Here is a 13902-nt window from a genome sequence, read left to right as displayed (position 1 = left end):
GGTCTGTCCTCAGATGGATTGTTCCTTCAGCAGGACAGTCGCCTCTGCCTTCCTCAGAGGAAGTTGCAAGCCCTCATTACTTCCAGTCCAGATGGGGTGTAAAACGGTCCAGGCCCTTGTAGATTCAGGCTCTGGAAAAACGCTGGTCTTCCGGGAACTGTTACCGCCTGACGTGCTTTCTTTGACTCCCCATGGAGTATAGAGTGTATACACGGCGATGTAAAATGGTATCCGATGGCCAAAATCCTGCTACAGGTAAAAGGTCAGGAGGCCAGGATCGAAGTAGGAGTCGCTCCTTGGCTCCCTGCCCCCGTTTTGCTCGGCCGTGACTGGCCTTCCTTTTCAACCCTAATGGCTCCAGTATCTCAGGAGGAGCCTCATTCTCTGGCTCAGGAGAAACCTTGTAAACTGTTCCCCATCTCGGCAGACCTGTTCCCCAGTAGACACCGGGTTCCAAAGTCTCAGAGGCAAAGACACTATGACAAACAGGGAAAAGGGAGACCAAAAAGCGCACCAGCACAAACGGAGCAGGAAGAAACCAGGACAAAAAAATGATTAAAAGGGCACTTTAATGTGGCAAAAGACCCATCCAATACATTTCGAACGTCGCAGTAAGGAAAGCAGGCACACTCACTATAAAATTAAAGAATACAATAAATAATTAGCTGATGGGATCAACACATTGGTCCTACGTTGGACGCGCAATGTTGTCAGTCTCCTACTTGGAGCTGTTTTAATGTAGTGTCAGTAGTCTCCTGGCTCTAACTGTGTTGATCCCATCAGCTAATTATTTATTGTATTCTTTAGTGAGTGAGTGTGAGTATATGTGAGTATATAGTGAGTGTGCCTGCTTTCCTTGCACAGCACTGCTGTGTCTGGCAGGTCTATGCTGCAGTGTATGTATCACCATTATCACTGAATTTGCCAGCTTTATCACTCTAGCACTCTTATTTTAACACACTAAAGTCTTTATTATAGTGCGCAGTGCTGGTTGATCTAGCAAGGTAGCTGGACATTTAACCCATTGGCCACTCACTTGTGTACATTTATACACTTTCATTATTGGGTCTCACCGTTGCTCCAGAGGGGTTAACACCCTGACTCTTAGCAACCTGTGTCCTCTTATCCCACCATTATCAAGTGGTTAACTGGGATAGTATGTACTTATAACAGACTACACGGTTGCCCGATAGCGTTGATTTAATACATTTTTAATTCACATTACACATTACTTTGGTAATATATGTTTTAAGTAAATTTATTAAAAGCTAATTTTTACACTGTTATGGTGTGCATTTAAGTGAATTCTTTTAGGGGGCACATCCATTTTGTGTTTCCCTTCACCTTTTCTGATTCACTTTTCAGTTCACAGTTTGCACCCATTACTTGATTACCACATTGATGTATTTGACCACTTCATTCAATTAGTATGGTTCTGTGATCACTCCATATCCCTTTGTTGTTTCTGTATTTTTTAAGGCTCAATAAATAAGCCTCATCAAGAAAACCCTTGTGTGGTTGCATGTGCCCTGCAACAATGACACACAACTATATTTATATGCACCTGACCTTACACATGCAGTCCAATGTAAAATAAGATAAAGCTTCAAATACTCCATTTCCAAACAAAGCCTCATTCTTCACTTCTCCATTAAAGTCAAAAACACCACCAGCCATCCAGTCTAGCAAGTACGTTGTCTAGGGTTACATTCAACTTCTCTTGCTCTCCTATCATATAAACGCTTATACTAAATCTTGCTGTTTCTTCCGTCGTATCTTTGCAAAGAAAAGTTTCTGCCTCTGTACCTCAATTACTAAAACACTAATGTGTTCACTCATTCTCTGTTGTATTTATTACTGCAACGTTATTTTATCTGGCCTCCCTGCCTCACACCTCTACCCATTACAATGTATTAAAAATGCTGCTGCTCAAACAATCTCCTGCTGTTCTAGATGTGTATCTGATTCTGACCTAAAATCTCTCTGCTGGCTTCCTATTAATCCCAGAATAAGAAGAGAAAACAATCCAGAGATTGGAGCGGAGCACAGCTACAAAAAATGGGGCTAACACAACAAAAAAAAACGGTTAAAAAATTATATTTTAATGGACATGGTAAACGGGGAACATCAGGTAAACACTCTGACGCGTTTCAGGCAAACGCCCTTTTTCAAAGAGTGTCAAAGAGGAGTGCTACTGAGCATGGCAATATATATTTAAAACCAGAGACAGAACATGAAACACAGACAGAGCTTTGACCCCTATAAGCATTATTATATATAGTGGTTATTTGGGGGGTTCAAAATGAGCTTATTGGGGTTCTGTATTTTTTGCCATTCTGTTCAGCTGGTCCTAGCTGATTTGGAGGGTGGCTCCTCCTTCCCAGATTTGAAGCTCACTCCCTCCCACTTTTAAATGGTTGAAAGCTCACTCCATTTCACCTCCACACTCATGGGAACCTGCATACAGTTTGATTGCGACAAATCTAATACAGAGTGCTTTTCCTGGTAATGTACAGGTTAATAAGAGCTTCAATCAGACTTAGAACTATGCAACTAATTTTGACAGATTTATTATAAATCATTCATCCTGGTAATGTACAGGGTTCAAGTGAGAACAAGGCACTCCGTCAGGTAGATATGGGTGGGTGCAAATCCTATATAAAACAAATAAGCTATACGATACCGTTTGACCGAATATCAGAGGCAGCACTCCAGGAGATAGTCAAAAAGAATTGTATTTAGTATGACATATAAACCAACGTTTCGGTCCTCCACACGGGACCTTTCTCAAGGTGATGAACAAACAGAGTGAAACATAACACATATATATACCCCTAAGTGACCAATACAAACAGGTGCAACACATGTTTTAATATAACAATCACTTACATGCTGTATGCAGGGGCTGCCCTTTGAAACCAGGCTGTCAGTTGACAGCTAGAACACTGTAACTCTCCTGCCACGTAGGCAGTGGTTACTGCGCATGTGTGTGTGCAATGTTGAGTCAGAATGCTCAGACCCCTGTCACGTGGTGCCGGGCCCGAGGGGGGCGCAACTGTGTAATGAAAATTGATGCTGCGCATGTCTAAGCCTAGCGCTGTGGCAGGGAGAGACTTTCTCCTCCAAAACGAGTGGTTAACCCTCGCGCATGCGCGAACCGCCGTTAAATAAATAAATAAATGAATAAAACGGCGCTGTTTGCAACCAGTACCTAATGTGCTGTAGCTGGCCCAGGGGAATGAAGGCAGTAATGGGAGCCCATAGTTGAGTGGAGACCATCTCTGTATAGATGCTTAGAGCCTGTGTCCCTATTGCTGAGGAGGGAACCAAAGTGAAGGGAGCCAATGTGCATGTGCAAGACTGGGACAATTAATTAAATAATAAATAAAACATCTTGCTGTTAAAACTTCTGCTTACTGGTTGTGAATAAACTGAAGGGGGAACCAGGCAAATCTCAACTGAGCTGAGAGCTAATGGTTGATAAGTAAGCAGTATAGCAGTCAGAATACAATACAAAAGTCTGATGCACTGCATCATGTGTGCAAAAGCTGCCAACATCAGTGGTGGAGTGGCATGAGTTAATCAAGGAATGGTCTGTCAATGCAGAAGCATGGGCTAGTCCCTGCAAGAGCGTCAGCATGAAAAGTTGTTACACCAAAAAAAAACAATATGACAGTGCAGTGCAGTGATACCCAATACATGTGAACATATAAACTGAGATGAGCTGACTAAATAAAAAAGCAAACATATTAATGTGTCAATGTATGCTGTGTTGGCCCAACAGAAAGAATGTATAAATGGACCGGCATGATAGTATATTGTACCACCATGCCCGACATCATCCGCAGATCAATAATGGGGGATAAAGTGCTGGATAAGCATATACAGGCAGTGTAGATAGCAATGGCAGTCATATGCATAAACTGTGCCAGGTAATTAAGACCATGTTATGGCACAATTAAGACCATGTTATGGAGACATATGCGGTGACCGTAAGATAAATCAGCAATAATTGGTGATGATAACCAATACATCGAGTCCATTGCTGCCACAAAGAATCCTGTAAAGTACACCGATGATACATAAGGCCGTGATTGATAATATCAGTTCAATCCAGTGTACCCCCAATCTGGGGGCAAGGAATTATAAATGGCAGTGAGTCATGAAATGGAAGTCGCCAAGTCTCGATTGGACTCTGCAACCACATAATGAATTATTCACAGAAAACAGCTCAGCGCTAAATCTTCATTTAGTCCGCGTGGACTTAATGTGTCCAGTTTGAAGATAGTCCGGGCTTCCAATTGAAGGAGAGTTTTGTTGCGGTCACCACCCCTGGGGGACAATGGAACCTGCGCAATTGGCATGCACCGTAACGTAGCGAGACTGTGCTGTTTTTCTTTAAAATGACGAGCCACCGGTTGTTGTGTGAAGTCTTCCTTGTTGTCAGTGTCTGCCAGGGCCTTCCTGATCGCAGACCGGTGTAGACTGAGGCGTTCCTTCAGCATCCTGATTGTCTTTCCAATGTAATAAAGCTCACATGGGCACCGGATGAAGTACACCACGTATTTGGAGTCACAATTCATGAAATCCTTGATGTGGATACGATGTCCATGATGTGGATGTGGATAACTCTTGCCAAGCACCATATACTGGCAGTTGACACATCCTCGGCATTTATGGTAATGTACAGGTTATTAAGAATTTATTTTAGTGTTAGGACCCTTGAGATGTGGTCTGCCTTGGAGGGGCTCAAGGGCTTACGACACTTTGGCCAAAAAGTTAAACTAAAAGACAATTTTGGTGGAATGATAAGTGCAAATAGCGCTCGTGCAAACAAAATACAGTGATAAACAATACGTGAAAACCGTAAAAAACCTTGAAAAAAAACCTGTGATACAAAGTTCAATGAAGGTAGTCCTTGAGCTGCCCAAAGAGGTAATTCTGGTATCTTCCAACCAGATACGAAGTCTGTGGGAGGAAACCTCCTGTGGCGCTAAGGTATGAATGGAAGTAAGATCTTGTACAAGAGTTCTTGTCTTGAACTGTAAGCCTCAGAGAAGGGAGACAAAAATGCAACAAACACTACAATAGTGCATTACCCAGGGACATAGTACAATGTAATAAAGAGCAATTTATTCTATAAAAATATATAAAAAACACAATGATTCAGACATTAATATCAGACTTGATAATACATAAAATCTTCCATCCGCTTGTGCTCTAGGGATCTCTGACGAAGAAACCCACCAATAGGAGTTTCGAAACGCGTTGGAGGTTTTTGGCCGTTCAGGCACACCGTAGCAGTGCAATCCAAGGCGGTGACGTTATCAGTTGGAGCCGATCGACCGGACTCTGTCAGCGAGGAGACCACGAGTATTGAAGGCAACTCTCCCGCATTACCTGGCTGTTCCACCCCACGGCGAGCGGTGTCACCTGAGACAAAAGACCTTTTAACCATTGCGCATGACCTATTCACGTCCGGTGAGTGTGATTTCAATTTTACCACGGCGGAGCAGTTCATCTTCCTAGAGCACAAGCGGATGGAAGATTTTATGTATTATAAAGTCTGATATTAATGTCTGAATCATTGTGTTTTTTATATATTTTTATAGAATAAATTGCTCTTTATTACATTGTACTATGTCCCTGGGTAATGCACTATTGTAGTGTTTGTTGCATTTTTGTCTCCCTTCTCTGAGGCTTACAGTTCAAGACAAGAACTCTTGTACAAGATCTTACTTCCAATCATACCTTAGCGCCACAGGAGGTTTCCTCCCATAAAAGACCATTTTATTAAAAAGATATATATATAAATATAGGCACTGTACCATGTATCTGTGTTAATGGATGTAGCACTGAGCTCTGTCTGTGTTTCATGTTCTGTCTCTGGTTTTAAATATATATTGCCATGCTCAGTAGCACTCCTCTTTGACACCTATACGCATATATATATATATATTGTGGTTATTTTGGGGGTTCAATATGAGCTTATTGGGGTTCTGTATGTTGTGAGACTACTATCAAGAATTTATGAAGATTTATAGCTCTACAGGACTGGTTCACGTCACATGGTCAGGACATTCACTTTATCATTGACTTTATTTAGGCGCCGGTTTATTTTTTCTCAGTTTCTAGTAAATACAATTTCCACATAGTTGCTGTTCTCTATACTGAAAGTATCCCATAGGTTGAGGCCAAAGGCACAGGTTAAAGAGAGGAAGCAAGAAGTCCAGGAAATGGAGGGATAATCAACATGCCAGTCAAAATCTCCCGAAAGGAAGAATGGGGGTGGGGGAGGTGGGGGGTCTGTCAGAGGAAAATAATAAGGAAAGCCAGGTTTCAAAGTCAGACAGAAAGGTTGAAAAGGAGCATGGATAGTTAGAGGATTGGTAGATGGCAGGAGTAAAAAGTCGGGCAGTGTGTACTTCGTCAGGAGTGAATTCCCAGCTGTTAAATTTGGTTTTGTATAGATAATTCTGTTAACCCATTCCATTCCATATATGTATTTACATAGTGAGCAGTGAGCATTCCTAGTCACCAACTTGTGTGACGTCTCCAGAGAATACGAAGCATGGTGGGGATTGGCCATTCACATCAGGGTGCTTTTTCAGATAAACCATAGACAAACATCTTGAGTGCATTATTTTTCCCTATGGGATTATCGTTTATTAATAAAACTGACTTATTTTATGGTGCTTGTTCTTTGCGCTTCTGCTTAGCACTATTTATACTTTGAGGTGATACATGGGCTCCCTTCAGCAAGCAGCAGCAACCAGGAGCTAATCACACTATACTGGACTCTATTTTTAGAAAGACTTTAGCTATTCTTATCTTATCATTTTTTACACCACTGGCGCACATCCCATATCTTTTACTTAAAGAAAACATGTTTACTTATTTTATTCCTGTGAATAATAAATGCATTTTTACAGCGTACTCTAGCAGTAGAAGCTTTCTGAAAAGATAGCCTCATAATTCTTAAAAAATAGATAAATAAAAAGAATAGAAAATGTGCATTCTATAAAACTCACAAACCAGCAGGGCCATCCTTACCCTACTACACCAGTGTACATTAAAGGTGTAATTTAATTGTTATCATCTTTGCACCACTTTGTACTTCACTGCAGAATATGATGGCACTTAAAAATTAAGTGATACCAATAAATAATAATTGTTATCGTGAAAGATTAAAGTTTGTAAAAAATGTTCTAAAGCATTTGGTTACCATGGAGACATTAAATATTTCAAGATATTCAAAAACCTACATTTATATAGTTCATAATAGCCGTTCCGGTTGTTTTCTTGGATTGTGCTGCTTTTGGACAATATACTGTAGAATAAGGTCCTAAACATGCTACTTGTTCACCTTAGTCCAAGGAAGGACAGGACTACAGTATGCCATGACATAAGGCACCTTGCAGCACATTCACTTGAATGTTCCTTAAAGTGCCCTCCAGCTTAGCACTGCTTAGTACACCGAGGCCTAAGTGTTTTTGCAATACCAGGAATATGGACCAGCACTATAAGCTGTGCTGGGTGTGGCATTTTGCATTGTTATATATGTAGCCAGGTCCCCCTCTTACCTCCGGGCTGTACGAGGGGGACGGATCCGTGGGGAAGATTGTGGCTGTGTGCGGGTGCCATCGGGGGGTGATCGGGATGCCGGAGCTCCGCATTAGTACCTAATAGAGGGCATTGTCATCTTTAATTCCGTCGCGTATGCGCATTGAAGCTCCCGCATGCGCAGTGCTAGTTAGTGCGGTGGCCATTAGGAATAGGCCTAGTGAGGGGACTACAAGTCCCAGCAGCCACCAGGCCATTAGGAATAGGCCTAGTGAGGGGACTACAAGTCCCAGCAGCTGCTAGACATGTGTTGCAGGAGGACCAATAGGGCTCCTGGAAGCGCGGAGGAGATAAGTAGATACATTTGGCGCAAAGAGACACCACGGTAGTCGGGACCAGGACAGAGAGGGTGTAGGTAATAGGCCTAGTGAGGGGACTACAAGTCCCAGCAGACACCAGGCCATTAGGAATAGGCCTAGTGAGGGGACTACAAGTCCCAGCAACTGCTAGACATGTGTTGCAGGAGGACCAATAGGGCTCCTGGAAGCGCGGAGGAGAAAAGTAGATACATTTGGCGCAAAGAGACACCACGGTAATAGGGACCAGGACAGAGAGGGTGAAGGTAATGTCCAGGGAGCAGTGCTCCACTGGACTAGGCCAGATTTCCTCCCAGGTCCAAGATAGACTCCAGACTCACTGTAGATTGTGTATGCTGCAGGGAAAGACCTTAGATGGGGACCCTTCCCCAGTAGTGTGTGAGGAATCCACTCCTGGCTTTTCTCGTAGCCTTGCAGGGTGCTGTTGTTCTCACTAAATTCCCTCTTTGCAATCAACAGCAGCTGTGCGGGCTATCACTGCAACCTAGCCTTGTACTCAGTCATTGGAGCAGTGCCCTCACACCCTCCTCCTGGGATTGGCCCACTGGCCTTTAAATACTGCATTCCCACAATGCTTCTCTGCCGAGCATAATCCTTCTTGGAAGTTATCTGTGTTTTGCCACAAGCCTCCTGGCTTGTTATCTCTCATTACTAATCTCTGTTATTTATTGTTCCAGTTCGTTGTTCTCGTTCCTGTTTCCCCGTAGCCTGTAGCTACTTCCCTGAGGCCTGTGTTCCTCTCTTCTCAGAGAGCCTGGACCCTGCAACCTGCAAGCCTGGACCCTGCAACCTGCTGCATACTCCTCTTGCAGAGGTTGCTGTTTTGACCCTGTGGCCTGCTGCTCTTTCTCCCGTCGCAGAGGCCAGCTTAAACTTCCGCGCTGAACCACCCGGAGACCTGCTGTGCGCTATCTCCCTGGAGGCCGCAACCTGCTGCTTCTACCCTCAGCAGAGGTTGCTGTTTGGACCCTGTGGCCTGCTGCTCTTTCTCCCTTCGCAGAGGCCAGCTTGAACTCCTGCGCTGAAGCATTGGTTTTCCAGTGCTGCTTGGCAGTGTGCCCTCTCCGGTCAGCCTTCTCTCTGCTGAACTCTGGTCAGCCTTCTTCTTGCTGAGACGGTTACCATGGGCCGTGGACGCCATTCGCGCAGACCCCGCTCCCGTCCCGCAGCTACTATGCTGAAACAGGAGGACCTGCTTGATGTCCTGTTGCCGATTCCTTGCTACGACTACGACTACCCGGATGTCTTCTATCCCGACCCTGGTTCGGCCATCGACTGTCCTGTCTTCTCCTACCCCGACTTTGGCTCGTCCAACGACTACGCTGACCTCTCCAGTCCTGAACCCGGCCTGTTTGATTATGAACTTCGCACTCCGGACCAGTCGGCGCGGTCTAAGGTCGTGATTTCATAACCCAACCTCAGCCCCGCGGTCCGGCCCCGGTTTGTGGCGAACACAGGCGTAACAGTGTGTCAGTGAGAGACATCAGCAGCAGGACATTGCATCTGAAGGTGAAGTGCAGCCTGAAGTCTGTGAGCTGAGTAAGGCCACATTATCAGAGACTATTTTAAAGGGGTACAATCCAGCTGGAGGGCCCTCCAGAGGCATCCGCCTACGGATCAACACAGTAGAGGAACCGGTAGATTGCGATGCAGAACCACGTCGCGGATCCATGGACTTCTTGTTGATCTGGTCTGGACTGAGACCAGGGAGATATTATTCACATTCACCAACGGCCCAACACACTGGGGGAAGCGCTATCCCACACATGCTCTTTGGGAGGGACTAGTTTGTGGACACTATGGGGTTAAGTGCCCAGGCACTCCAGTATTTGGGGGTTCCACCCGGAGGTGTTATTGTGTGGGTGCAGCCTTGCATGGCCGTGTTATGCTTGTCGTGTATTACATGTGTTTAGTAAATACTATTATAATATACCTGCGTGTAATTACTGTGTATATTGGTTCCGGTGAGGGGCTCCTCCCACTACGCTGGGATCCCTCGCCGCTGGTGGCGCTGCACCAAGACGAACATGTGATACCCCAGGCTCCCAGTGGCGGAGGCTCAGACCTTCTGGTAGCCAAACAGGTAACAGCAGCACTGGTAGTTCCCTTAGTTATGGGGGAAAGGCAGCTACATATAACTACACCACATACAGCTGAGTGAGGATGGCTATCCATGGGATGTAGGGACTGTATGAATTTGTCTTGGCTAATTTTCAAAATGTCCCTGGATAACTTACTTTACAAATTTGCGTACGCCAACACAACGCAGTACTTACCAGATAAAATCACCTACCATAATGTTACCCAAATACTGTACATTAATTTTTATTTTCACATCAAGCTATACCGTTTTCTGAAAGTCCCCAGCACCATTATAATATTCAGACTTTGTGCACAGCATAGGCTTCAGGATACATGTACGAGTAGTTTATTCTGTTCATTACTTTGCTTATGCATAGTATAATATAAGTCATGTAAAAATGTTTCATGTTTTACGGTTTGTTCTCTCATACATGCGTATTAAACACAATGATAAATGTAAAATGAATGTAGAAATGAACTATCAGAACTGAATTTGTGACAAAAATACGGAAACACAGGCCATGTTCCTCTCAAGCAAGTGGTAAATAAAAATAGAAAACATGTTTCCACATGTGAAATATACTTAATACATTCGCTGCAAGATGTGCCTGGACTGGCTTACTGTAAATACGTGTGTTGAAGACACACCTAAAAACAATAAAATTAATAAAAATAGAAAGCAGAACTGGCATATATTGAACACCTGACAGGTGCTTATGTCACTTGTCAGTGGTAATTTGTTTCTTTTATGTACTTGGTACACCCACCATTTATGAAGCATGCAAAAAAAAGGTGAGTGAAAGCTGCGTTTGTATAATCTGAATACCTGACAGACTTTGCAGGTGTCTGTGCAAAGACTCGTTCTCCTCTCTGACAGCCCCGATACTGGTTTCTTTCATGCTCAGCTCCATCTGCATAATGTTGATCTGAGACTGCAACTCCTGAAAAGTATACACAGCACATAAAACACTTTACAACGCATCCTGTTGTGATCCCCAGAAGTAATTAGCACTGTGTTGTAATCGTACATCTGATGAGCACAGAATGGGACATTTGGCCGTGGACATTTAGTCTCAACCAAATGGCCATCGGCGTTCGGCCAGAGACTGACCCGCAGCCGATCCACTGCTGGAGTCCCCGCCACCGGCCGCTTCTAAGGTAAGTTTAATTACAGTTTAAGGTAGGGTGTTAATTTAAGGGGTTTTAATGCTTAGGGTATGGGATTAATATAAGGGGTTTTAGCGGTTAGTGTAGGGTGTTTTAGGGTAGGGGGTTTAGGATAAAGACTTAAGGCAGGGGTTTTAGGATTTTAGGGTGAAGGCTTAGGGTAGGAGGTTTTAGGGTAAGGGGTTTAGGCACTTACCATAGTGGCGAAGTAGCCGGTTCTGGCAGTGAGGAGAGTCACGGCAAAGCACTGGCGGTCATTTCATTGTGGCAAAATGACCGTGACCAAATGGCCTAGCCCGTGATGAGGACGTATTCCTAACTTTATAAGGGTTAACTCATGTTCCTATTTTGATTTCCTTTTTTCACGTTTTTGTAATTGAGAGTAAACAAACAATAAGTAGATTATCTATAGATTTGTCTGGTAGTAAAAACAAGATCAAATATACAGAATTGTAGCTGCAATCCTTAATACGTTAGCAAATTATCAGTTATGCAATGTCTCTAGTATTAAATATCTTCATCTTGGAAATTGTATTATATGTTTAGTAAAGTATTTTTTGAAAGTCTTCCTAATAATGCTATATGTTGGTTGACACATTTCTAATGGCCTGTAATTTGATCTACTATTTATCAATAAACATTTGTTTAGTGAAAATGATATGTAGCAGCAGAGAGGGACCAAGGAAACCGACAAGGGTATGAAATAAACTATAAAGCTGCCAAGTAAGGAATACAATCTCACTTTTCTGAATAGGAAGTACAATTGAAAAGCCTAGTGAACCAAAAGCTCATTAACTGCCTGTAATAGGGGCAAGCCTGAAAACAACAGATAGAGCTAATGGGTGTTGGCCAGGTAAAGGCTAATCCCTGCCTGCAGGAATGCAGGACTACTAAGGATCCCATCTAAGTGTAGCAAGGGTTTATAAGGCAGGGAAGTGTTTGTCTCTCTCCCTGGTCTCCATACAGACCATAGGTACACTTGGTATCTATCTATATCTATATATATATCTATATATGTATACATATCTATATATATAGACATATATATATATATATAATCAAAAAATAAATAGATGATACCGTTCTGTGGCTAACGAAATGCTTTTATTTGTGCGAGTTTTCACTGATCTCTTCTTCCGGCGATGTTACAATGAATGAAGCAAGCAAAAGCTATACTATAAACAGTGTCTATTGGAATGTTATCTGTGCTGGTCCTTCCCCCGGTGTGGATGTGTTTTATGGCTGAAGGTGTCAAAAGGTTCCTGAAAGCAAGTGATGAAAGAGTGTGTATGTGTATCAGTGTGAATAAAAATGAATGGAGAGCCCACAGTATATACAGTGCTTTACAAAAGGTGTGTGTGGAGTGGGAGTGGATATAAATGGTGTGGGTGGGTGTGGAAATGTGAGAGTTAGTAGCACAACTAAAAGTGTGTGTGGATACTATGTGGTCCCTTCCTCAGCAAATGCAAGAAAGAGCACCTGATCCCGAAAGGACTCGTCCTCAAAAACCCACTTGCCACCACATACAACACAAAATTCTCCTAACAACTGTGCACCAGGAACTCAGAAAGATTAAGGAACCATCTGATCAGCATCTGTTACAGCAACAGGAGAAAGACAAAAGAGATGATAGACTGCATTCTGGAGACAGGAGAAATTCACACAGACACATGGAGAGGACTCCAAACATTCCATGAAAAACTCCTGAAGGGTCTAATTAGCAATAAGGAAAAGAAACTGCACAGACTGAGGCTAAGGCTAAGGCCCCGCTCCCTCCGTCAGCGCGCCCGCACTGCAGACAGGCGGGGCGCTGACAGACACAGACCGCGATATGCGGTCTGTAGGGAGCGGGAGCCGGAGTGGGAGGTGGGCGGGAGTGGGAGGCATGAGCGGGAGGGGGGGCGTGGCTTGACCGGAGGGACCCGCTACTCTTCCCCCCCCCCCCTCCTCCACGGGCTCGTGCTGGAGCTGTCAAGCAACACACACACACTCATACACACATGCAGGCACTCATACACACACACACACAGACAGAGGCAGGCACTCACGCACTCAGGCACACACATACACAAACACAGATAGGCACTCAGACACACATAGACAAACATAAACACAGACTGCTTTCCCTCCCCGCTGCCCGAAGCCTTTCCTCCTCCCGAAGCCTCCCCTCCTCATTGGCTCACAGCCACACCACGTGACGCGTCGACGCTAGGGAATACAATTCTCTTGTATCCCGTAGCGGCTGACGCGTCACAGCCTGTAGCGAGCTGTGCAGCCAGGGAGGACCGGGACCGGCTCGGGAGGATTCCCCTGCTGGTGGGGAACGCCCGACCCGCCGCCCGCGCCGCCGAGCACAGCGGGACCGAGGCCTAAGAATGAGATACTCGGCAGCAGCCAGCACAACAACTAATAATACAAACATTGACAGTCACCAACAGCAGGACTGCACTGTTAACCTCTCAGATTACACACCTAATCAAGCAGAGTCCTCAGTATTATCAAAGGGTCTCACATTCTGCCCTACCAAGCCTATGGACAAGATTGAGCTGTGCAGTGACCTGGAAGAATTCTTCAGAAGGCTGCGTCTTAAGGAGTTCTTCCACAACAGACACAACCAAGATTATGCCAACACTGCAGAAGGAGAGCCGCAGCACATGAGCAGGGAGAAGCAAAAATCCAACTGGATCCCACAAACTGGGCGCAACCCCACATT

The 13902-nt window shown here is 44.3% G+C and overlaps 1 protein-coding gene across 5 annotated transcripts in view; it reads right to left on the bottom strand.

The window, feature by feature from the left end:
• Positions 1 to 13902, bottom strand: part of LOC142482647 (uncharacterized) — a 141852-nt gene that overhangs the window by 78051 nt on the left and 49899 nt on the right. For all 5 annotated transcript variants that reach the window (XM_075583047.1, XM_075583045.1, XM_075583049.1 and 2 more), the window contains one exon: positions 10849 to 10963. In XM_075583047.1, coding sequence (XP_075439162.1) covers positions 10849 to 10963 — 115 coding nt within the window. The remainder of the gene's footprint in view (positions 1 to 10848; positions 10964 to 13902) is intronic.

Source organism: Ascaphus truei, chromosome 2, assembly GCF_040206685.1.
Source record: "Ascaphus truei isolate aAscTru1 chromosome 2, aAscTru1.hap1, whole genome shotgun sequence".
Lineage (NCBI taxonomy): Eukaryota > Metazoa > Chordata > Amphibia > Anura > Ascaphidae > Ascaphus > Ascaphus truei.
This window is presented reverse-complemented; position numbering and strand designations above follow the sequence as displayed.